The following is a 22,709-nucleotide window of genomic DNA, read 5'->3' as shown; positions in this document are numbered from 1 at the left end:
CCTGTCTAGGGGACCTGTCAGAGATGGCTCCTGGGAGGAAGAGGAGGTGGCCCTCTGTTTTGATGTTTTATAAAGTACTCAGTGAGGTCTCACCTACATTTTTGTTAAATAGTTTTTAGCCAACGGCGGAAACAGAAGTGTGAATAATTGCGCTGTAACTGTCAAGTTCAAGACATCAGGTAGTATATTTAAGACGAGAGTGAAAGTAAAAATAACTACTCAGTTTGAACCAGATACATTTACTGCACAATGGGGTTCATGAAAGACGCTCTATCACAAACAAATTCCTGTTTGTGATATAGGATTCCCTCTGGTTGTTCTGTGTGCCCCCTTGTGGTAGGAGAAGTATATTTTATGCAACAGGCAGATACAAAACTGTCGGCAGGGTTACTGTTTCAAAAACCTTCTGGACGTTTTTCTGTCATGCACTGGCCATAAGAGAAACACTTCCATAACCCCATGCCATATGATATGAATATTTTGGATGAAAAGTAAAAATAACCATTATGTATGGATATTATGAAAAATAACTTTGGTTATTACTTTATCTTATAATCAATACATGACACTCTTGGAGAGATCATTCATAGAAGGGAGTCTTGCCTAAACAAGTGGCTGCATTCCATATCAGTGTGTGTGGGAAAGAGAGAGAAACTGTCTGTTAGTGTGTCAGGATGCCACAGGCCCTTCCACCACTTCATTAAGAAACTAATACATGTGCAGTGGGGCAAAAAAGTATTTAGTCAGCCACCAATTGTGCAAGTTCTCCCACTTAAAATGATGGGAGAGGCCTGTAATTTGGCCCCAGGCATCTCTCACCTTTTTAAGTGGGAGAACTTGCACAATTGGTGGCTGACTAAATACTTTTTTGCCCCACTGTATGTGTTTGTGCATGTGACGCCAGCCTCAGCACCTCCGTCCCAAGCCCAGTATCCTGTCCACAGACCCCATCCTTGCGTACGGCACAAGACGAAGGGGAACACATCAGCAGCTTGTGCCCCCACATCCACTGGGGCCTGTCTCTGTCTAACTGTCTCTCGATCAAACCGGTCGGTTGTTTGTTCGATTGAGGTTTGTTCTATTGGCACGTTGCTATGCCAAACAAAGATTGTTGCTTTGCAGGCTCTTCTCCCTTGCTAGCTAGCAAACTACACAGCTAACACGATCCCTTCAAACTGATGCTGGAGAGACAGCAAACCAGCTGCATTTTGTTTCGTTTGAACTGTTATTCTATTGAGATGAAGTATACATGATTTTGCATGTCTTAGAAAAGCTGTCTGTCTTGTCAAGACATGTGGATTCTCTTTGGGCTGGTGGAAATCGCATTTCAAAATGTTGCAAAGGTCTGTTTAAATCCCTGCTGTTGCAAACCAAATGCTAGTATACAAGCAAGGGGAAATAATGTTTAGATGCTTTTTTACAATGGAGATCGAGTTTATGGATTGCCTGGCTGGGAAGACGAGTCAGTGAATCCACAGTGATTTCTCAGATAGAGCAGTAAACAAGTAGCCTATTTATGTGTCATAGGCCAACCCGTTGTCAACAAAAAAATGTGCCCCGCTCAACAAAATCCAACACTTCCAGACCGCCTTCAGCTCTTTTATTAGAAAGGACTGACTTTTTTTAGTTTGTGAGACTTGTTTTTCCAGATAAAGTCAAGAAAGGATTTATTGATCTCTTTACAAGTAGCAGGATTTACACATAAAGATAATGAGGGGTACACAAAACGAGAGTCCCTCTGCCTTGGACAGAAGTACTCTCCCAAGAATAGAAAGATCTCTTTGTAGTCAATTATTAAATATATATATATTTCTTTTAATTTTAGGAGAGAAATTCATATGTTGTCTGACTAAGTGTTTTTTTGACAGATGTAATCCTAAATATTTAACACAGTCCTTTACAGGAATGTTTTCTATTTCTTTATCATCAGAGTCAAATAAACATAAGATTTCACATTTAGAAATATCCAGCTTTAATCCTGATGCAATAGAAAAGGCAGTTATAGCATTAAGGGCATGTGAGACCTGGTCTTTGTCTCTTAAGAAAAGAGTAGTATCATCAGCCAGTTGGGAAATTTTCTTTGTTGAAAATGGTTAAGCCATATACATTTGCATTATTCAGAATATCTAGAGATAGTTCCACAACCAAAATGAACAAAAATGAACTGGTTGAAAAAATATATATATATATATTTTAACCTTTATTTAACTAGGCAAGTCAGTTAAGAACAAATTCTTATTTTCAACAACGACCTAGGAACAGTGGGTTAACTGCCTGTTCAGGGGCAGAACAACAGATTTGTACCTTGTCAGCTCAGGGATTTGAACTTGCAACCTTTCAGTTACTAGTCCAACACTCTAACAACTAGGCTACCCTGCCACCCCAAGTATTGATCAAAAGATGTTTGATCAATACTGATTCAATATGGTATTTAATTCCAAATAATGTGTTTAACAAGTTGGGAGGCCTTCAACTTTTACTGAAATGTAATTATATTCTTGAAAGATTACCCGCCAAATTGGCTAGGTTTCACCAACAAGCTTTAATGGCCTGGAAAATATGTTTCATGCACAATTTTTCCCCACATAAAGCTCTTTTGTGGAATAATTCAGACATAACTGTAAGGAATAAGTCATTGTTCTACCCCAGTTGGCATGAGAGGAATATTGACTTTGTTCTTGATGTTTTCGACAACAAGGGTAATAATCTCACATATGAACAATTTATAACATTGAAAGAGTTTCCAATACCTTTCAGAGAGTTTATTTCTGTGATCAAAGCCGTTCCCAGTGGTCTAACTACACTAATGAAAACTCATCTTAGCTTTGGTAATGATCACAAAGTTTATCCAGAACTCAGATTGGAAGGTGTGGGCTTACTTGAGAAATCTTGTTGTAATAAATATATAAGACAAATTCTTCATTCACAAAACCAACTTACACCGAGAGGAAAGTTTTTCTGGAACACGCTTATTCCTGACATTGTCTGGAAAAATGCATGGTTAAGGCCTTACAAATACTGTATACCAAACAAAGTTATGGAAATGCACTTTTACATAATATGTAATTCTATGATATCCAAATTTGTGGCTATTGATGATATCTGTGTTTTCTGTGAAAAAGAAGGTGAGAATCTGTCTCACTTGTTCTTTGACTGTAAATTTGTGTCCGAATTTTGGGAAACCTTGCAAAATACTTATTTACCATTATGAACACTACCCATGTTTTTGAAATGAAGGATATAATATGTTACTATTGCAATGATAATAAGACCATTGAAATGATTGTGCATTTTCTTATTCTTGTGGCCAAATACTTTATACACAAACAAAAATTCAAAAATTCTATACCAAAATTACACTTTTTAAAATTTGAATTTAACTATTTTATTAAAACATTAACCCTAGTGAATAAGAACAAGAATAACATTTTCCCCGAATCATTATAAGATGTTTTCAGAGTGATTACAATTGCACTAGAATTATTTATTTTTTGATTACTTGATATTTTTGTATATGTTTTAGTATTTTCTCTTTAATACCTGTGTTCTGTTTTGTATGATGTAACAATGTAAATTGTTGATTTGTATTTTTAACAACAAATGAAAAATAAATGTGTACCGCTTACAACACTTTAACCAATCGCAATGCTTGTTTGGGACCAACCCTTTGTAGAAACTACTATTACTACTACCACTACTACTACTACCCAACACCAGTCAGAAGGGAACATTAGGGCATACTATTCTGAACAAAAAATATAAACGCAACATGCAATAACTTCAAAGATTTTACTTAGTTACAGTTCATATAAGGAAATCAGTCAATTTTAATAAATGTATTAGGCCCTAATCTATGGATTTCACATGACTGGGAATACAGATATGCATCTGTTGGTCACAGATACAGTGCTGTAAAAAAGTATTTGCCCCCTTCCTAATTTCTTATTTTTTTGCAAATTTTTCACACTTAAATATTTCAGATCATCAAACAAATGTAAATATTACACAAAGATAACCCAAGTAAACACAAAATGCAGTTTAAGTGCTAATTTTATTTATTAAGGGAAAAAAAAACTATCCGAACCTTCATGGCCCTATGTGAAAAAGTTATTGCCCCCTAAACCTAATAACTGGTCGTGCCACCCTCAGCAGCAAAAACTGCAATCAAGCGTTTGCGATAACTGCCAATGAGTCTTTCACATCGCTGGGGAGGAATTTTGGCCCACTCTTCTTTGCAGAATTATTTTAATTCAGCCACATTGGAGGGTTTTCGAGCATGGACAGCCTTTTCAAGGTCACGCCATAGCATCTCAATCGGATTCAAATCCGGACTTCGACTAGGCCACTCCAAAACCTTTTTTTTTTTTTTTTTTTTTTTTAAAGCATTCAGAGGTGGACTTGCTGGTGTGTTTTGCATCATTGTCCTGCTGCAGAACCCAAATGCGCTTCAGCTTGAGGTCACGAACAGATGGCCGTACATTCTCTTTCAGGATTTTTTGGTAGAGAGCAGAATTCATGGTTCCATCAATCATAGCAAGTTGTCCAGGTCCTGAAGCAGCAAAGCAGCCACAGACCATCACACTACCAGCACCATATTTGACTGTTGGTATCATGTTCTTTTTCTGAAATGCTGTATTACTTTTACGCCAGATGTAACGGGACGCACACCTTCCAAAAAGTTCAACTTTTGTCTCGTCAGTCCACAGAATATTTTCCCAAAAGTCTTGGGGATCATCAAGATGTTTTTTTTTGTGCCAAAAGTGAGATGAGCCTTCATGTTGTTTTTGGTCAGCACTGGTTTTCGCCTTGGAACTCTGCCATGGATGCCATTTTTGCCCAGTCTCTTTCTTTTGGCAAGTCAGGCCTGTAGTTCTTTAGATGTTGTTGTGAGTTCTTTTGTGACCTCTTGGATGAGTCGTAGCTGCGCACTTGGGGTAATTTCGGTAGGCCGGCCACTCCTGGGAAGGTTCACCACTATTCCAAATTTTCTCAATTTGTGGATAATGGCTCTCACCATGGTTCGCTGGAGTCCCAACGCTTTAGAAATGGCTTTGTAACCCTTTCCAGACTAATAGATGTCAATTACTTTGTTTCTCATCTGTTCCTGAATTTCTTTGGATCGCGGCATGATGTTTAGCTTTTTGAGATCTTTTGGCCTACTTCACTTTGTCAGACAGGTTCTATTTAAGTGATTTCTTGATTCAACAGGTCTGGCAGTAATCCGGCATGGGTGTGGCTAGTGAAATTGAACTCGGCTTTCCAAAAAATGTGATTAACCATAGTAAATTCATGATTTAACAAGGGGGGGAAATTACTTTGTCACATAGGGCCATGAAGGTTCAGATAGCTTTTTTCCCTTAATAAAAACAATTATTACTTAAAAACTGCATTTTGTGTTTACTTGGGTTATCTTTGTGTAATATAAACATTTGTTTGATGATCTGAAACATATAAGTGTGACAAATGTGCAAAAAAACAAGAAATCAGGAAGGGGACAAATACTTTTTCACAGCACTGTACCATTAAAAAACATAGGGGCGCGGATCAGAAAACCAATGTCTGTGTGAAGTTGCTGGATATTGCCGGGAACTGGAAAACACTGTCACACATGTCGACCCAGAGCATCCCAAGCATGGTCAGTGGGTGACATGTTTGGTGAGTATGCAGGCTATGGAAGAACTGGTACATTTTCAGAATCCCAAACAGATATAATATTTGACTAAAACATAACAATGTATACAGTCAGATTTGTATATGATCAAGTGTCTCTCTATTATGCGTGGGAATACCTGGGAAAAGATGTCCAAAATTAAAATGACTTCCTGGTGTTTTTACAGAGAGAATGATCATAACCTACTCTACAGTATCTCAGATGAGCACTACATTTAAATGAATGATTACGGTTTTATAATCATTTTTGATTGGATTATTTTCATTCAAAAAGTGATTTCAAAAATTCAAAATAATATGCCCATACCACAGTAAATTGAAGCAAAAAAAAGATCAATGACCTGTTATTTTCTGTAACTGTAAGTAGTCGATTGTTGTGTTAGGGGTTTGAGGTAGGTTACTGGCTGTGAGAGGGACCTCTTTACACAGTGTAAATAATTAAGGAATGATACCTTAAATATATCCAGGCCCACCAAAACAAGGACATGCCCAGCACCAGACGAAGACGAAAAACCCTGTACACTCCTGCTTGAGAATATCACTTCTATATACATTCATTCACATATACTGTCTATATTTAGAGTATGTGTGTAGTGTAAACATGTTCATCTAAAATGTGTCCGTATAGTGTGGTTTCAAATACGTTTTTAACTGAAAGCTACAAGGTTTGAGAATGAAACACAGATGAATCCAATATGAATGTGCTTGTGTTAGCCAATAGATCTGCAGACTGGGGGATAAACAAGTGGGTCGGACTTGGAGGTCTAAGAGCATACCAGAAGTTATGAAGTTAAATATTTCTCCTTCGGATCAGTAAGCCACAGAAAGGTGTGCTTGAAGGAGACAGAGGGGTGCTTTGTGCCTCTCCACCAGGTCAGCTCCCTCGATCTCTCTTTCCCATTCCCCCTCCTCTCTCGGTCGCTATCCCTCCTTCCCACTCCTTCGTTCTCAAGCTCCCAGAGTTCACCCAAACCTGGGTACTTAAAAGATGCTATCTCTGCTCTGCTCTTTGCTCCTGGTCATTCTAGCTCAACAGGTAAGAGCTGCGACTTTCCTTTTCTCTTAACAATAATGATGGGTTGTGTCTCCGCGGTCTCTGATAGGACCAGGCTTGATGTGATACTCAGGGAGAACCAGGAAAAGGTGTTGACAACAAACCATAGAGAAAGGTGGTAGGGTTGATCTCAAAGTAAGGCATCAGTTGAACAGATGTTATTCACACTTTACAATTTCGGGTACTTACGTTACTTTCTAGGTTAAAGTGTTTTCTTGGCCTTATTTTATATATACAACTTGATTCAAGGTTTTGTTTTGAATGAGTGGCTAATTCTACACTGGCAGGAAATTACTATTGTGGCTTGCTGAGTGAGGTAACGTCACAGTAAAGTCGCAGTCAAAGGGGTTCCCTTTACGTCACTTTTTAAAAGACGTTCCTGGCAAAAGAGGGCAAGAGGTATGAGGTTCGCTGTGCTTTTCAAATAAGCGCATTCTGTAAACCTGGTAGAAAGGATTCCAATATTTGTCATAACCAATCAATCAAATGTATTTTATAAAGCCCGTTTTACAACAACAGTTGTCACAAATTGCTATACAGATACCCAGCCTAAAACACCAAAGAGCAAGCAATGCAGATGTAGCACAGTGGCTACGAAAAACTCCCCAAAAATGCTGGAACCTAGGAAGAAACCTAGAGAGGAACCAGCCTCCGAGGGGTGTCCAGTCCTCTTCTGGCTGTGCCGGGTAAAATTATAAGAGTACGGCCATTTAGTAGAGAAAAGAGTTGAGATTGTAATCAGGGGTTGGGGAAATATAACGGTTTTCCACGATTGCAAAAACAGGGTACTTTGCCCTTGTCAATATCTCTATTTTTATTGTCATAAAGCGCATGTCTAAGATCACACGGGACACCAGAAAGGACAAGAAAGTTTTGAGATCACACAGTGCACCAGATAGGACAGACAGACCCTTGCCCCCCACACTCACTTCGCCAAAGCACAGTCCCCACACCACCAAAGGGAAATCAACAGACCACTAACGTACTACCCTGAGACAAGGCAGAGTAAAGCCCACAAAGATTTCCTTAACCATACGAGCCCGAGGGGGGTACAAAACCGGACAGAAAGATCACGTCAGTGGCTCAAGTCCAGTATAGCAAAAAAAGCCTAGCATGTCGTGATGCGCCCTAGGGATGGCATGGGAGGCCCCGTAATAGTGTCAGAGGCAGAAAATCCATGTGGCGAGGGGAGAGCCGGCTAGGAAAAAACAGCAAGGGTGGTTCGTCACTCCAGTGCCTTGCCGTTCACTTTCACACTCCTGGGCCAGACTACACTCAATCATAGGACCTACTGAAGAGCTGAGTCTTCAGTAAGGACTTAAAGGTTGAGAGACCGAGTCTGCGTCTCTCACATGGATCGGCAGACCATTCCACAAAAATGGAGCTCTATAGGAGAAATCCCCACCTCCACCTGTTTGCTTAGAAATTCTGGGACAATAAGGAGGCCTGCGTCTTGTGACCATGGCATAAGGGTAGATATGTATGGCAGGACCAAATCAGAGAGATAGTAGGAGCAAGTCCATGCAATGCTTTGTAGGTTAACAGTAAAACCTTGAAATCAGCCCTAGACTTAACATTAAGTCAGTTGATAATGATTATCTGAAGTACCCAAAAAGGCCAATAGATGTCATCTGATATAAGTCCATACATTCCTTGAAAGTTACCAAAATTCCAGTAGTTTACTGGTAAATTTAGAAAGTTTCCAATAATATACCATCCATTTGCAGCCCTAATCATAATCAATGGACATTCCATAGAGTTGTACCTTTTTTATATAATACATTTTAAATCTGTGCTATAGAATTTCTATATGTTGGAACATAAATGAATTGCTCCCAGTTAAACTGACCTAAATACTGCGACTTACTGCTAATGTACAAAGGAACTACTTGTTTACGTCTGAGGGCTGAAGAGGTTTTTTGAGGGCTCCATGTTGATTTAAACATGGCAATTTCTAGATTAATAACAGGTGACTGCTGATTATGGAATGAAAAAGACAAAGATTGTAAAGCAATTTACACATCAAGGTATGTATGATATGTCGTGTGTATCAAAATGCCAATCTGAATTCTATCACTATTAATACTGATATAATTTCTATAATTTTTTGCCTAAGATCGATTTTTATAATTCACTAATGGAATTTGTTGATACTTTTGTAATGTTACTAGTCCTGCATTGTTTTGGTGTTCTAATGTTTTTATCCTTGTTCGAAGCCTCTTGACTGTTGTGAATGTTCTGAATGTTCGACCTTAGGTGACTTCTTGGTGAACTTTAAACTTTACCAAGAATTTTCCAAAGGCAAAACTATATGAAGTCACATAAGGCAACACAATCGCAGGCTTTGTTACCTATTGGGTAACGATTAACTTAGACTACATATCCATAACACATTTACAGTATTACACGTCTATAAGCATTTCATTACCATTTTATAACAGGTCCCAACCGCATTATTAAAAGTTATTATAGTACATCCATAGTATATCTATAGCAGATTCGTGTCATGCTATGCAATAGCTAATATTTAGGTATCTTAATACAGTAGATGCAACATTACAATGAAAGTGTAGTGTCATCATTATGGCAGTTGTTTTTATTTTCTATAAAAGAGTGCTTCTGTATGCCAATGTTAGTCAATACGCCAAAAGGTATACACGGGTTGGCTGACAACATCACGAAAATGTTGCGATGATTCTGAACCGTCAGATAGCTAGCAACAACGATAAGAAGCTGCCAGGTGGGGAATCGTAGGTGGCTTGTTTAAGCTAGTTTGATGCAGTTCGTGATACGTCTTGCTTTGAGGTGTTTTGGCTGATTTCACGACAATGCTAATATGGCTAAAATTCGCTAGCAAGCGAACAAACAAGTGTAACGACTTATTTGAGAGACAAGTGCTCTTCGTGCAAATGTATTTATGTTTTCAATACACATTTGGAGACTAAATATAGTTTACATGTTGTCAACAACAAGCCAACTCTGTCTGTTTTGCCCAAAAGTGGCGCACATATCGGTTTTGTTGCTAAACAACCAACCCTCCTATAGGCCCGTGACTTACCTTCTTCTCACCAATTCCTATAGTTGAGGGTCGTAGTTGAGGGTCAAAATATAACTCATTAGAATTATTGCCAATCACTTGCCAAATTTTTCAGATGTAAGTGGTATATTTTAAAAACTCTTAAGTACAAAACCGATAAGACTTGTAATGCCCCCAATCTTATGTTCAGAGCCTTCGATTGTGCATTCAGTCATTCATGAAAAATCTACATTTTCCGTGAAATACCATGAGCACATTTAGTTTTGTCACCAATACATCAAATAATGAAAGGCTCACCATTTAAGTCATTTTAACTACCAATTGAATCCAATAGCAAATAAAACATGATACACATTTCAAAACTGTTCTTTTTGAAGTGTTGAATATAAACAATAGTAGATGGTATCATTTTCCATACAGTATTTTACGATTACTTGACGTTAAAAAAATACATTTTGTATGCAATGGCAGGTTGTGAGCATGTTGAGAAATATGTATGTTTTACAGTTTCATTATCCTTTTACAGTAGGACAAATCATCAGAAATATTAGTTTTGTATGACATTTCTGCCCCATGCAACATTGTACAAGATCACCTTTCTATGCAACTGATACAGTACAGTATTGCCTGTCAGCCTACAGTGTATCAAATAAATGTATATAATGAATGGAATATATTGTTATATACAACCCAAGGATTTCAGCAGTGCATTGTACACTACACTATAATTCCAAAGGGCAGCACATAGTGACTCTGTCCACTTTGTCCTATTGAAGCAATGGAGAATGATGAAGTAGTATTTACAGCCACATCCATATATGATTTGGTTCTACATTCCACCATAACTTAATGTCCAACTTATACATTGATAGAATTGTACAGTGTTCAGCAGTTAATAAACTATATACTTTAACTAGACACTGCATCATTTGGTTCAGTAGTTATTCGTTTTGAGTAGTTTGATTAAGTGATAGTGGATTATATTGTTAACAAATTACAAGAAAATCATATCAAAAGTAAAGTTAATTTTGAAAAGTAGATATTTTAATTGAATATGTATCCAAATTGAAAGAGTGATTTGGTGCAGTGAACAAGTGACTTTGTGGATTTGTTTGCTGTACCCAGCAAATAAAAATGTGCTTAGTTTTGAAACCATTTTGATGTTTAGATTTTTGCTTAGAGTTGTGAAAATGTACCACGTACTTGTGAAAATTGCACCAAAGTGAAAAAGAACTGTAACAGCCCTGCTTCACATCATAATTAGACCTAAATTGGCCATACTGGTTTATAAGGCACGCATGAAGGGTCTATGTATGAATTCTATTCAGTCAAAGTAAAGTTACATCTATTTTCCCATTCATAATGCATTGATAGCTAAGCACTTCATGGTAATTAATGCTGCGTTCACGTGCTATCCGAGTTAGCGAAAGCTCCTAGTTCCCAGTGGGAACTTTCACTTGAATGACCCTCCAAGTCGGAATTAAAAGTAAAAGTGGGAAACGGAGAAAATGTTGTCACCCGATTTGCTGACATTTTACCACTGACTTTTTTTCACCTTTTCAACCAAAGAAAATGACAAATAAGTTTGACAATACAACCGTATCAATATGGATAATGTTGCTAGTCTGACCATATTGTTAAGCAAGCTAGCTAACTTTATTATTAGCAATGTTAGCAACTTTATCAAGCTAGCTAAAATGTCCGACATCAAAAGCACTTGAACACAATCATGTCTGACTTACCACTTCCCAGTTTCCTATTTCTCACAAGCATGTGAAGCCTGCATACCTGTGCAGTTTGCCATATTGCCATCTATAACACCAACATTATACGGTCCATGAATTCTATGCAGTCATTGTACTGTCATTGCTATTTTCCGATTTCTAAAGCATTTATAAACATGCCTCACTTATAAAAAATACTCAGCCACTAAAAATACTTATAAAAAATACTTAGACCTGGCTACTTAGCTACTAATGTAGCTAGCTAAGCCCCTGGCACAATGTAAACACGTTAATCATCATTAAACTCATGAAACATTTAGTAACATTTTATGTTACTATTTACAGTGTACTTTGGGACATAAAACATTTTAAAATATGACAAATAAAGAGACAGAAAGCTGTTGCTTTTGTTTTGACTGCAAAGAAGAGGAGAGCTGAGAGGTCAGTGACATCACTTCCAGGTGACAGCCTACAGTGCATTCAGAAAGTGACTTTTTCCACATTTTGTTACTTTACAGCCTTATTCTAAAAGAGATTCAATTGTTTCCCCTCAATCTACACACAATACCCCATAATCACAGGGGAACAAAACGTTTTTTTTTTTTCGAAATGTTTGCAAATGTATACATTTTGTAATACCGACATTTTACATAAGTATTCAGAACCTTTACTCAGTACTTTGTTGAAGCAACTTTGGCAGCTATTACAGCCTCAAGTCTTCTTTGGTATGACACTACAAGCTTGGCACACCTATATTTGGGGAGTTTCTCCCATTCTTCTATGCAGATCCTCTCAAGCTCTGTCAGGTTGAATGGGGAGTGTCGCTGCACAGCTATTTTCAGGTCTCTCCAGAGATGTTAGATCGGGTTCAAGTCTGGGCTCTGGCTGTGACACCCAATGACATTCAGAGACTTGTCCCGAAGCCACTCCTGTGTTATCTTGGTTATCTTGTGTGCTTAGGGTACTTGTACTATTGTAAGGTGAACCATCGCCCCAATCTGAGGGCCTGAGGGCTCTGGAGCAGGTTTTCATTAAAGATCTCTCTGTACTTTCCTCCGTTCATTTATGCCTCGATCCTGACTAGTCTCCCAGGCCCTGCTGCTGAAAAACATCCCCACAGCATGATGCTGCCACCACCATGCTTCACCATAGGGATGGTGCCAGGTTTCCTCCAGACGTGACGCTTGGCATTTAGGCCAAAGAGTTCAATCTTTGTTTCATCAGACCAGAGAATCGTGTTTCTCATGGTCTGAGAGTCCTTTTGGTGTCTTTTGGCAGACTCCAAGCGGGCTGTCATGTTCCTTTTACTGAAGAGTGGCTTTCGTCTGGCCACTCTACCATAAAGGCCTTATTGGTGGAGTGCTGCAGAGATGGTTGTCCTTCTGGAAGGTTCTCCCATCTCCATAGAGGAACTCTGGAGCTCTGTCAGAGTGACCATCGGGTTCTTGGTCACCTCCCTGACCAAGGCCCTTCTCCCCAGATTGCTCAGTTTGGCCGGGCAGCCAGCTCTAGGAAGAGTCTTGCTGGTTTCAAACTTCTTCCATTTAAGAATGATGAAGGTCACTGTGTTCTTGAGGACTTGCCTTGACACAATCCTGTCTCGGAGCTCTAAGGGAATTTCCTTCAAAATCATGGCTTGGTTTTTACTCTGACATGCACTTCCAAATGTGGGACCTTATATAGACAGGTGTGTGCCTTTCCAAATAATGTCCAATCAAATTAATTTACCACAGGTGGACTCCAATCAAGTTGTCGAAACATCTCAAGGATGATCAATGGAAACAGGATGCACCTGAGCTCAATTTATTTTGAGTCTGATTGCAAAGGTCTGAATACTTATGTAAATAAGGTATTTCTGTTCTGTTTTTTTTTTATTCTAAAACCCTCTTATCGCTTTGTCATTATATGGTAGTTAATTGATTTTAGAATAAGTCTGAAACCTAACAAAATGTGGTAAAAGTCAAGGGTCTGAATACTTTCCAAAGGCACTGAGTATACAAAATAGGACGTAGGGAGAGACCAGGTGAATCCAGGTGAAAGCTATGATCCCTTATTGATGTCAGTTTTTAAATCCACTTCAATCAGTGTAGATGAAGGGGAGGAGACAAGTTAAAAATGGATTTTTAAGCCTTGAGACATGGATTGTGTATGTGCGCCGTTCAGAGGATGAATGGGCAAGACAACAAATGTACAGTGCCTTGCGAAAGTATTTGGCCCCCTTGAACTTTGCGACCTTTTGCCACATTTCAGGCTTCAAACATAAAGATATAAAACTGTATTTTTTTTGTGAAGAATCAACAACAAGTGGGACACAATCATGAAGTGGAACGACATTTATTGGATATTTCAAACTTTTTTAACAAATCAAAAACTGAAAAATTGGGCGTTTCAAAATTATTCAGCCCCTTTACTTTCAGTGCAGCAAACTCTCTCCAGAAGTTCAGTGAAGATCTCTGAATGATCTAATGTTGACCTAAATGACTAATGATGATAAATACAATCCACCTGTGTGTAATCAAGTCTCCGTATAAATGCACCTGCACTGTGATAGTCTCAGAGGTCCGTTAAAAGCGCGGAGAGCATCATGAAGAACAAGGAACACACCATGCAGGTCCGAGATACTGTTGTGAAGAAGTTTAAAGCCAGATTTGGATACAAAAAGATTTCCCAAGCTTTAAACATCCCAAGGAGCACTGTGCAAGCGATAATATTGAAATGGAAGGAGTATCAGACCACTGCAAATCTACCAAGACCTGGCCGTCCCTCTAAACTTTCAGCTCATACAAGGAGAAGACTGATCAGAGATGCAGCCAAGAGGCCCATGATCACTCTGGATGAACTGCAGAGATCTACAGCTGAGGTGGGAGACTCTGTCCATAGGACAACAATCAGTCGTATATTGCACAAATCTGGCCTTTATGGAAGAGTGGCAAGAAGAAAGCCATTTCTTAAAGATATCCATAAAAAGTGTCATTTAAAGTTTGCCACAAGCCACCTGGGAGACACACCAAACATGTGGAAGAAGGTGCTCTGGTCAGATGAAACCAAAATTGAACTTTTTGGCAACAATGCAAAACGTTATGTTTGGCGTAAAAGCAACACAGCTCATCACCCTGAACACACCATCCCCACTGTCAAACATGGTGGTGGCAGCATCATGGTTTGGGCCTGCTTTTCTTCAGCAGGGACAGGGAAGATGGTTAAAATTGATGGGAAGATGGATGGAGCCAAATACAGGACCATTCTGGAAGAAAACCTGATGGAGTCTGCAAAAGACCTGAGACTGGGACGGAGATTAGTCTTCCAACAAGACAATGATCCAAAACATAAAGCAAAATCTACAATGGAATGGTTAAAAAATAAACATATCCAGGTGTTAGAATGGCCAAGTCAAAGTCCAGACCTGAATCCAATCGAGAATCTGTGGAAAGAACTGAAAACTGCTGTTCACAAATGCTCTCCATCCAACCTCACTGAGCTCGAGCTGTTTTGCAAGGAGGAATGGGAAAAAAGGTCAGTCTCTCGATGTGCAAAACTGATAGAGACATACCCCAAACGACTTACAGCTGTAATCGCAGCAAAAGTTGGCGCTACAAAGTATTAACTTAAGGGGGCTGCACGCCTAATTTTTCAGTTTTTGATTTGTTAAAAAAGTTTGAAATATCCAATAAATGTTGTTCCACTTCATGATTGTGTCCCACTTGTTGTTGATTCTTCACAAAAAATACAGTTTTATATCATTATGTTTGAAGCCTGAAATGTGGCAAAAGGTCGCAAAGTTCAAGGGGGCCGAAAAGTTTTGCAAGGCACTGTAAGTGCTTTTTAACGGGGTATGGTAGCAGGTGCCAGGCGCCCCACTTCGTGTCAAAAACTGCAACGCTGCTAGGTTTCCTGTGTGTATCAAGAATGGTACACCACCCAAAGGAAATTCAGCCAACTTGACACAACTGTGAGAAGCATTGGAGTCAACATATGGCAGCATTCCTGTGGAACGCTTTCGACACATGCCCCAATGAATTGAGTCTGTTCTGAGAGCAAAACGTTTGTGTGTGTCGAAAGGGGGGGCAGTACGTCCAACTGGCCTCATAACTGCAGGCCACGTGTATGGTGTGAGACCGGCAAGTCTTTTGCATGACAATAACCGGCTGACAAAATTACATGACAGTCACAGCCCTAGCTTGGCCTTTAGGCATATTCACTAACACTGGTATGGCAAAAGCACACCACAGTGTCATTGCAATTATGCATCTATCAAGATACCTAAATATGAGCTCTTGCATAGCATGACATGAATGCACTATAGATCAAATCAAATCAAATTCAATTGGTCACATACACATGGTTAGCAGATGTTAATGCGAGTGTAGCGAAATGCTTGTGCTTCTAGTTTCGACTATGCATTAAAATCTAACAAGTAATCTAATCAATCAAATTCACAACTACCACCTTATTATACACACAATGTATACTAATATGCGATGGATATAGTTAATTATTAATTAACATTTAACAATGTGGTTAGGATCTGTTAGAGCAAGTTAATGAAATGCTTATAGACGTGTAATGAATGCATTATGGCTATGTAATCAAAGTAAATTGTTAAGCCTGTTAATTCCACCTCCCAAGCAGTGGTCTTTTACCACTGCACCACATGGATATCCTGAGTGGCGCAGAGGTCTAAGGCACTGCATCTCGGTGCTTGAGGCGTCACTACAGACACCCTGGTTCAATTCCAGGCTGTATCACAACCGAGCGTGATTGGTAGTCCCATAGGGCGGGGCACAATTGGCCCAGCGTCGTCCGCGTTTGGCCGGTGTAGGCCGTCATTGTAAATAAGACTTTGTTCTTAACTGACTTGCCTAGTTAAACAAAGGTTACATATTAAAAACCCTACAAGAACCCTGTCTTTCCTACCTTCCCTCCAGTCTCTATGCAGGGCTCAGAACCATGGTGGGCAGCTGTCTGGTCCGCGAGGAGGCAAGGCCGTGTTGGAGAGGAAACAGTTGTGCCAGTGGCCGTGTAAGTGCAAGGCCAAGCCCCAGTGTGCCCCGGGGGTCAGCTCAGTGCTGGACGGCTGTGGCTGCTGTAAGAGCTGCGCCCGGCAGATAGGAGAGGCCTGCAACGAGAGGGACATCTGCGACCCCCACAAGGGCATGTACTGCGACTTCTCTAATGACCAGCCGCGATATGAGGTCGGAGTCTGCGCTTGTGAGTGAACTTTTCGTTTCATATGTTACCCCTTCGGGCTATTCATAAGAGTTAAAAGTCAATGTATGACTGAATGTCTCAAGGTCAATAACTTTTTTTCAGAGGGGGCAGGAGCTGGATTGTGTAATAGGACCCAGCTACTTCAAAGACCTGGCTAGAAACTGTACTACAGCTAAATACTTTAATCCCATGCTACTCACTCAGGATTGTAGATTTGCATAAACCTGTAGTTCCATGGGATTGGTAGAGTCATTTACCTTTCGTCTCTTTGATCATGAAAAGAACCCAGTAGGTCGCACACATATATCAATCAGGCAAACACCCCAAGGCCAACCACACTAATAGAAACACACTAAGACCAGAAGACTGCTGCAAGCAGTGCACAGGCCAGTCCATCGAGTCGTGTTCAGTTTCCCCATCTCCTTCTCTGTAGACTTGATGGCAGTTGGTTGTGACCTGAATGGGGCCCACTATGAGAACGGCGAGGCCTTCCAGCCCAGCCCGCTGTATAAATGCACGTGCATCGCGGGAGCCATCGGCTGCACCCCGGCCTTCATCCAGAAGCCCGCTGGTCTCCTGGGTCCTGCCCCTCTGAGGAGCAACGCACCCCTGCCAGCTGGCCTGCAGAGCGCCCCTGGTGCCTCCAGAAAACACCAGCAGGACACACCAAACATGGCCGCCATGCCAGGTGTGTGTTTGCAGGGAAAACCAGGGCTAGAACCGCCAGCTTGTCTGCCCTGGAATGCTAATTGCTGTAAAAGCTGGATGGAAAGAGGGAGGCGTTTTTGTTTACTTTGGCTGGGAAGTGCAGAGGGTGGATGGAGTGTGGCTGACTGACTGTGGTTAGCCACACAGAGGGAGTAGGGTGGATGGTTCCAGTCATGCACAAACGTCCATAGAGAGAGCTCTAGTTCACTTTCCATCAAAAGCACCAATGCCTCTTTTAAGTATGCTTCTTTTGATATATTTGAGTAAATGTTTGCTTTGCTTTGCTTGATAAACACAAACGTCCTGCTTTCTAGTGAATCTGAAAGGTTAGCCGTCACTAGGTGTTGATGTTTTTGATATTGCCAACACACAAATCAAATATGTTTGCAATCACTGACTTCAAATCTTACAAAGAGGCAATTGAAACCATCTTGACATCATGGCCCGCCTAAAGATAATTTCTCTCCAGCTGGGCTATCCAATCATCTTTAGCAGGCAGAATGACTGAGGACCGAGGGCTCTTGATTCACTCTGAACAGCATGTGCTCTATAGCAGCATGGCGGCGTACAGGCCGGGTTCCTTCCTCTAGCGATGCCCTTTTAATACTGTAAAACCGAAAGCTTACAGGGATCCTCCTTTAGCCTGGAAGAAGAATTGCCTGATCCAGACCACTCCGTGGAGCCCCTGCTCCAAGACCTGTGGCCTGGGTATCTCAGTCCGGGTCAACAATGACAACGGCAAGTGTGAGATGAGGAAGGACCGCCGCCTCTGCCTGCTGCGGCCGTGTGAGAAGAGCATCATGAAGTCCGTCCAGGTGACTGACCACTGATCAGCCAGGCTCTTCTCTGAGAGATGATGTGTTCTGATGGTGAACGGTGAAATGTTAAATAACTGACTTGTATGCCCACAACACCCAGTGATATTTCTAATTCTGAAAATATGACAATGGTCTGGGAACTACTGTATACAGTGCCTTCAGAAAGAATTCACACCTTTTGACTTTTTCTACATTTTGTTGTGTTACAGCCTGCATTTAAAATGGGTTAGATTGAGATGATGTCGTCACTGGCCTACATACAATTCCCCACAATATCAAAGTGGTATTATGCTTTTATAAATGTTTACAAATGAAAAGTTGCAATGTCTTGAGTCAATAAGTATTCAACTATTTTATGGCAAGCCTAAATAACTTCAGGAGTAAAATGTGCTTAAACAAGTCACATAATAAGTTGCATGGACTCACTCTGTGCAATAATTGTACAAAACATGATTTTTAAATGACTACCTCATCTCTGTACCCCACACATACAATCATCTGTAGGGTCCCTCAGTCGAGCAGTGGCTTTTAGACATAGATTCAACCAGGTTTTCCAATGCCTCGCAAAGAAGGGTACATATTGGTAGATAGGTAAAATAGCAGACACTGAATATCCCTTTGAGCATGGTGAACTTATAAATTACACGTTGGATGGTGTATCAATATGCTCACTAAGAATATACAGGCGTCCTTCCTAACTCAGTTGCCGGAGAGAAAGAAAACCGCTCAGGGATTTCATCATGAGGCCAACAGTGACTTTAAAACAGTTAAGAGTTTAATGGCTGTGATAGGAGAAAACTGAGGATGGATCAACAACATTGTAGCTACTCTCTAAATGACAGAGTGAAAAGAAGGAAGCCTGTACAGAATAAAAAAACATTCCAAAATATTCATCCTGTTTGTAATATGGCATGAAAGTAATACAGAAAAAAATGTGACAAAAAGAAACTAACTTTATGTTCGTAATACAAAGCGTTATGTTTGGTGCAAATCCAACACAACACATCACAGAGTACCACTCAAATCAAATCAAATCAAATTTATTTATATAGCCCTTCGTACATCAGCTGATATCTCAAAGTGCTGTACAGAAACCCAGCCTAAAACCCCAAACAGCAAACAATGCAGGTGTAAAAGCACGGTGGCTAGGAAAAACTCCCTAGAAAGGCCAAAACCTAGGAAGAAACCTAGAGAGGAACCGGGCTATGTGGGGTGGCCAGTCCTCTTCTGGCTGTGCCGGGTAGAGATTATAACAGAACATGACCAAGATGTTCAAATGTTCATAAATGACCAGCATGGTCGAATAATAATAAGGCAGAACAGTTGAAACTGGAGCAGCAGCAGTCAGGTGGAATGGGGACAGCAAGGAGCCATCATGTCAGGTAGTCCTGGGGCACTGTCCTAGGGCTCAGGTCCTCCGAGAGAGAGAAAGAAAGAGAGAATTAGAGAGAGCATATGTGGGGTGGCCAGTCCTCTTTTGGCTGTGCCGGGTGGAGATTATAACAGAACGTGGCCAAGATGTTCAAATGTTCATAAATGACCAGCATGGTTGAATAATAGTAAGGCAGAACAGTTGAAACTGGAGCAGGAGCATGGCCAGGTGGACTGGGGACAGCAAGGAGTCCTCATGTCAGGTAGTCCTGGGACATGGTCCTAGGGCCCAGGCCAGTTGAAACTGGAGCAGCAGCATGGCCAGGTGGACTGGGGACAGCAAGGAGTCATCATGTCAGGTAGTCCTGGGGCATGGTCCTAGGGCTCAGGTCCTCCGAGAGAGAGAAAGAAAGAGAGAAGGAGAGAATTAGAGAACGCACACTTAGATTCACACAGGACACCGAATAGGACAGGAGAAGTACTCCAGATATAACAAACTGACCCTAGCCCCCCGACACATAAACTACTGCAGCATAAATACTGGAGGCTGAGACAGGAGGGGTCAGGAGACACTGTGGGAGGACACCCGGACAGGGCCAAACAGGAAGGATATAAGGAAGGATATACCACTCTTCATATTTTCAAGAATGGTGGTGGCTGTTGTTACACGTTCGTCATCGGCAAATATACACTGGAGTTGCTTATCAAGATGACATGGAGTGGCCTAGATACAGTTTGACTTAAATTGTCTTGAAAATCTATGGCAAGACTTTAAAATGGCTGTCTAGCAATGATCAACAACCACCATGACAGAATTTGAAGAAATTTAAAAAGATCATCTGCAAATATTGTACAATCCAGGTGTGTAAATCTCTTAGAGACTCACAGCTGTAATCACTGCCAAAGGTGATTCTAACATGTATTGACTCAGGGGGTTGAATACATATCTAATCAAGATATATATATATATATTACCAGTCAAATGTTTAGACACACCTACTCATTCAAGGGGTTTTCTTTATTTTTACTATTCTACATTGTAGAATAATAGTGAAGACATCAAACCTATGAAATAACACATATGGAACTTTGTTCAAAATATATAATTTTATATTTATATTTGAAATTCTTCAAAGTAGCCACTCTGCCTTGATGACAGCTTTGCACACGCTTGGCATTCTCTCAACCAACTTCATGAGGTAATCACCTTGAATGCATTTCAATTAACAGGTGTGCCTTGTTAAAAGTTCATTTGTGTCCAAACATTTGACTGGTACTGTATATAAACTCAGCAAAAAAAGAAACGTCCTCTCACTGTCAACTGCGTTTATTTTCAGCAAACGTAACATGTGTAAATATTTGTATGAACATAAGATTCAACAACTGATTAACAGAAATGGAATAATGTGTCCCTGAACAAAGGGGGGTTCGAAATCAAAAGTAACAGTCAGTATCTGGTGTGGCCACCAGCTGCATTAAGTACTGCAGCGCATCTCCTCCTCATGGACTGCACCAGATTTGCCAGTTCTTTCTGTGAGATGTCACCCCACTCTTCCACCAAGGTACCTGCGAGTTCCCTGACATTTCTGGGGGGAATGGCCCTAGCCCTCAGATCCAACAGGTCCCAGACGTGCTCAATGGGATTGAGATCCGGGCTCTTCGCTGGCCATGTCTTGCAGGAAATCATGCTGGAGGGTCATGTCAGGATGAGCCTGCAGGAAGGGTACAACATGAGGATGCCTTCCCTGTAACGCACAGCATTGAGATAGCCTACAATGACAACAAGCTCAGTCCGATGATGCTGTGACACACCACCCCAGACCATAACGGACCAACCACCTCCAAATCGATCCTGCTCCAGAGCACAGGCCTGTGTAATGCTCATTCCTTCGACGATAAACGTAAATCCGACCATTACCCCTGGTGAGGCAAAACCCTGACTCGTCAGTGAAGAGCACTTTTTGTCAGTCCTGTCTGGTACAGCGACGGTGGGTTTGTGCCCATAGGCAACGTTGTTGTCGGTGATGTCTGGTGAGGACCTGCCTTACAACAGGCCTACAAGCCCTCAGTCCAGCCAATCTCAGTCTATTACGGACAGTCTATTGCGGACAGTCTGAGCACTGATGGAGGGATTGTGCGTTCCTGGTGTAACTCGGGCAGTTGTTGTTGCCATCCTGTACCTGTCCCGCAGGTGTGGTGTTCGGATGTACCTATCCTGTGCAGGTGTTGTTACACGTTGTCTGCCACTGCGAGGACAATCAGCTGTCCGTCCCGTCTTAGGCGTCTCACAGTATGGACATATATATTGCCCTGGCCACATCTGCAGTCCTCATGGCTCCTTGCAGCATGCCTAAGGCACGTTCACACAGTTTAGTAGGGACCTTGGGCATCTTTCTTTCTGTGTTTTTCAGAGGCCGTAGAAAGGCCTCTTTAGTGTCCTAAGTTTTCAGAACTGTGACCTTAATTGCCTACCGTCTGTAAGCTGTTAGTATCTTAATGACCATTCCACAGGTGCATGTTCATTCATTTTTTATGGTTCATTGAACAAGCATGGGAAACCATGTTTAAACCCTTTACAATGAGTTTATATCCATTTTGACATAGTATTTTGTGTAGATCTTTAACAAATCTATTTTTATTTCACTTTGTAGCACAACAAAATGTGAAAAGTCAAGGAGTGTGAATTCTTTCTGAAGGCACTGTTCACAAAAGGAGAGCAGAAGTATGATAGAAACCCTATCAATCTATCATATGACAAGAGAATATTTAACTACGTCCCTTTTCCCTCTAGATGCTGAGAGGAAAGACGTGCAAGCCCAAGTTCCAGGCTAAGAAAGCAGAGAAGCTGACCCTGTCTGGGTGCACTAGCACCAAAAGTTTCAAACCCACTTACTGCGGCATCTGCACTGACAAGCGCTGTTGCATCCCCAACAAATCCAAAATGGTGACCGTCAACTTCAAGTGCAAGGGCGGCTCCAACGTGCACTGGAAGATGCAGTGGATAACGTCCTGCGTGTGCCAGAGGAAGTGTAATGACCCTGGGGACATGTTCGCAGAGCTACGCTTCCTCTAGCACCTTCTCCAGCATCTATAAATCAACCTCAGAGCCATGTCCATGC

General features: G+C 40.9%; 1 protein-coding gene across 1 annotated transcript; it reads left to right on the top strand.

The window, feature by feature from the left end:
* The first annotated feature begins 6,411 nt into the window (after positions 1-6,411).
* ccn6 (cellular communication network factor 6) lies at positions 6,412-22,663 on the top strand. Its single transcript, XM_035774658.2, has 5 exons — positions 6,412-6,706; positions 16,411-16,693; positions 17,127-17,381; positions 18,023-18,216; positions 22,382-22,663. The coding sequence occupies exons 1-5, from the start codon at positions 6,659-6,661 to the stop codon at positions 22,661-22,663; spliced, it is 1,062 nt and encodes a 353-aa protein (XP_035630551.1). The 5' UTR covers positions 6,412-6,658.
* Positions 22,664-22,709: the final 46 nt, after the last annotated feature.

This window comes from Oncorhynchus keta, chromosome 8, assembly GCF_023373465.1.
Source record: "Oncorhynchus keta strain PuntledgeMale-10-30-2019 chromosome 8, Oket_V2, whole genome shotgun sequence".
Classification (NCBI taxonomy): domain Eukaryota; kingdom Metazoa; phylum Chordata; class Actinopteri; order Salmoniformes; family Salmonidae; genus Oncorhynchus; species Oncorhynchus keta.
The sequence above is the reverse complement of the archived record's forward strand: the minus strand, read 5'-3'. Positions and strand labels throughout refer to the sequence as shown.

What these genes read in the sequence shown, in the direction of transcription:
- ccn6 (XM_035774658.2), top strand. Translation starts at nt 6,659, where the DNA reads ATGCTATCTCTGCTCTGCTCTTTGCTCCTGGTCATTCTAGCTCAACAG. An exon ending in AAACATGGCCGCCATGCCAG is followed by an intron (nt 17,382 to 18,022) that starts GTGTGTGTTTGC and finishes TAAAACCGAAAG; the next exon opens with CTTACAGGGATCCTCCTTTA. An exon ending in GCATCATGAAGTCCGTCCAG is followed by an intron (nt 18,217 to 22,381) that starts GTGACTGACCAC and finishes TTTTCCCTCTAG; the next exon opens with ATGCTGAGAGGAAAGACGTG.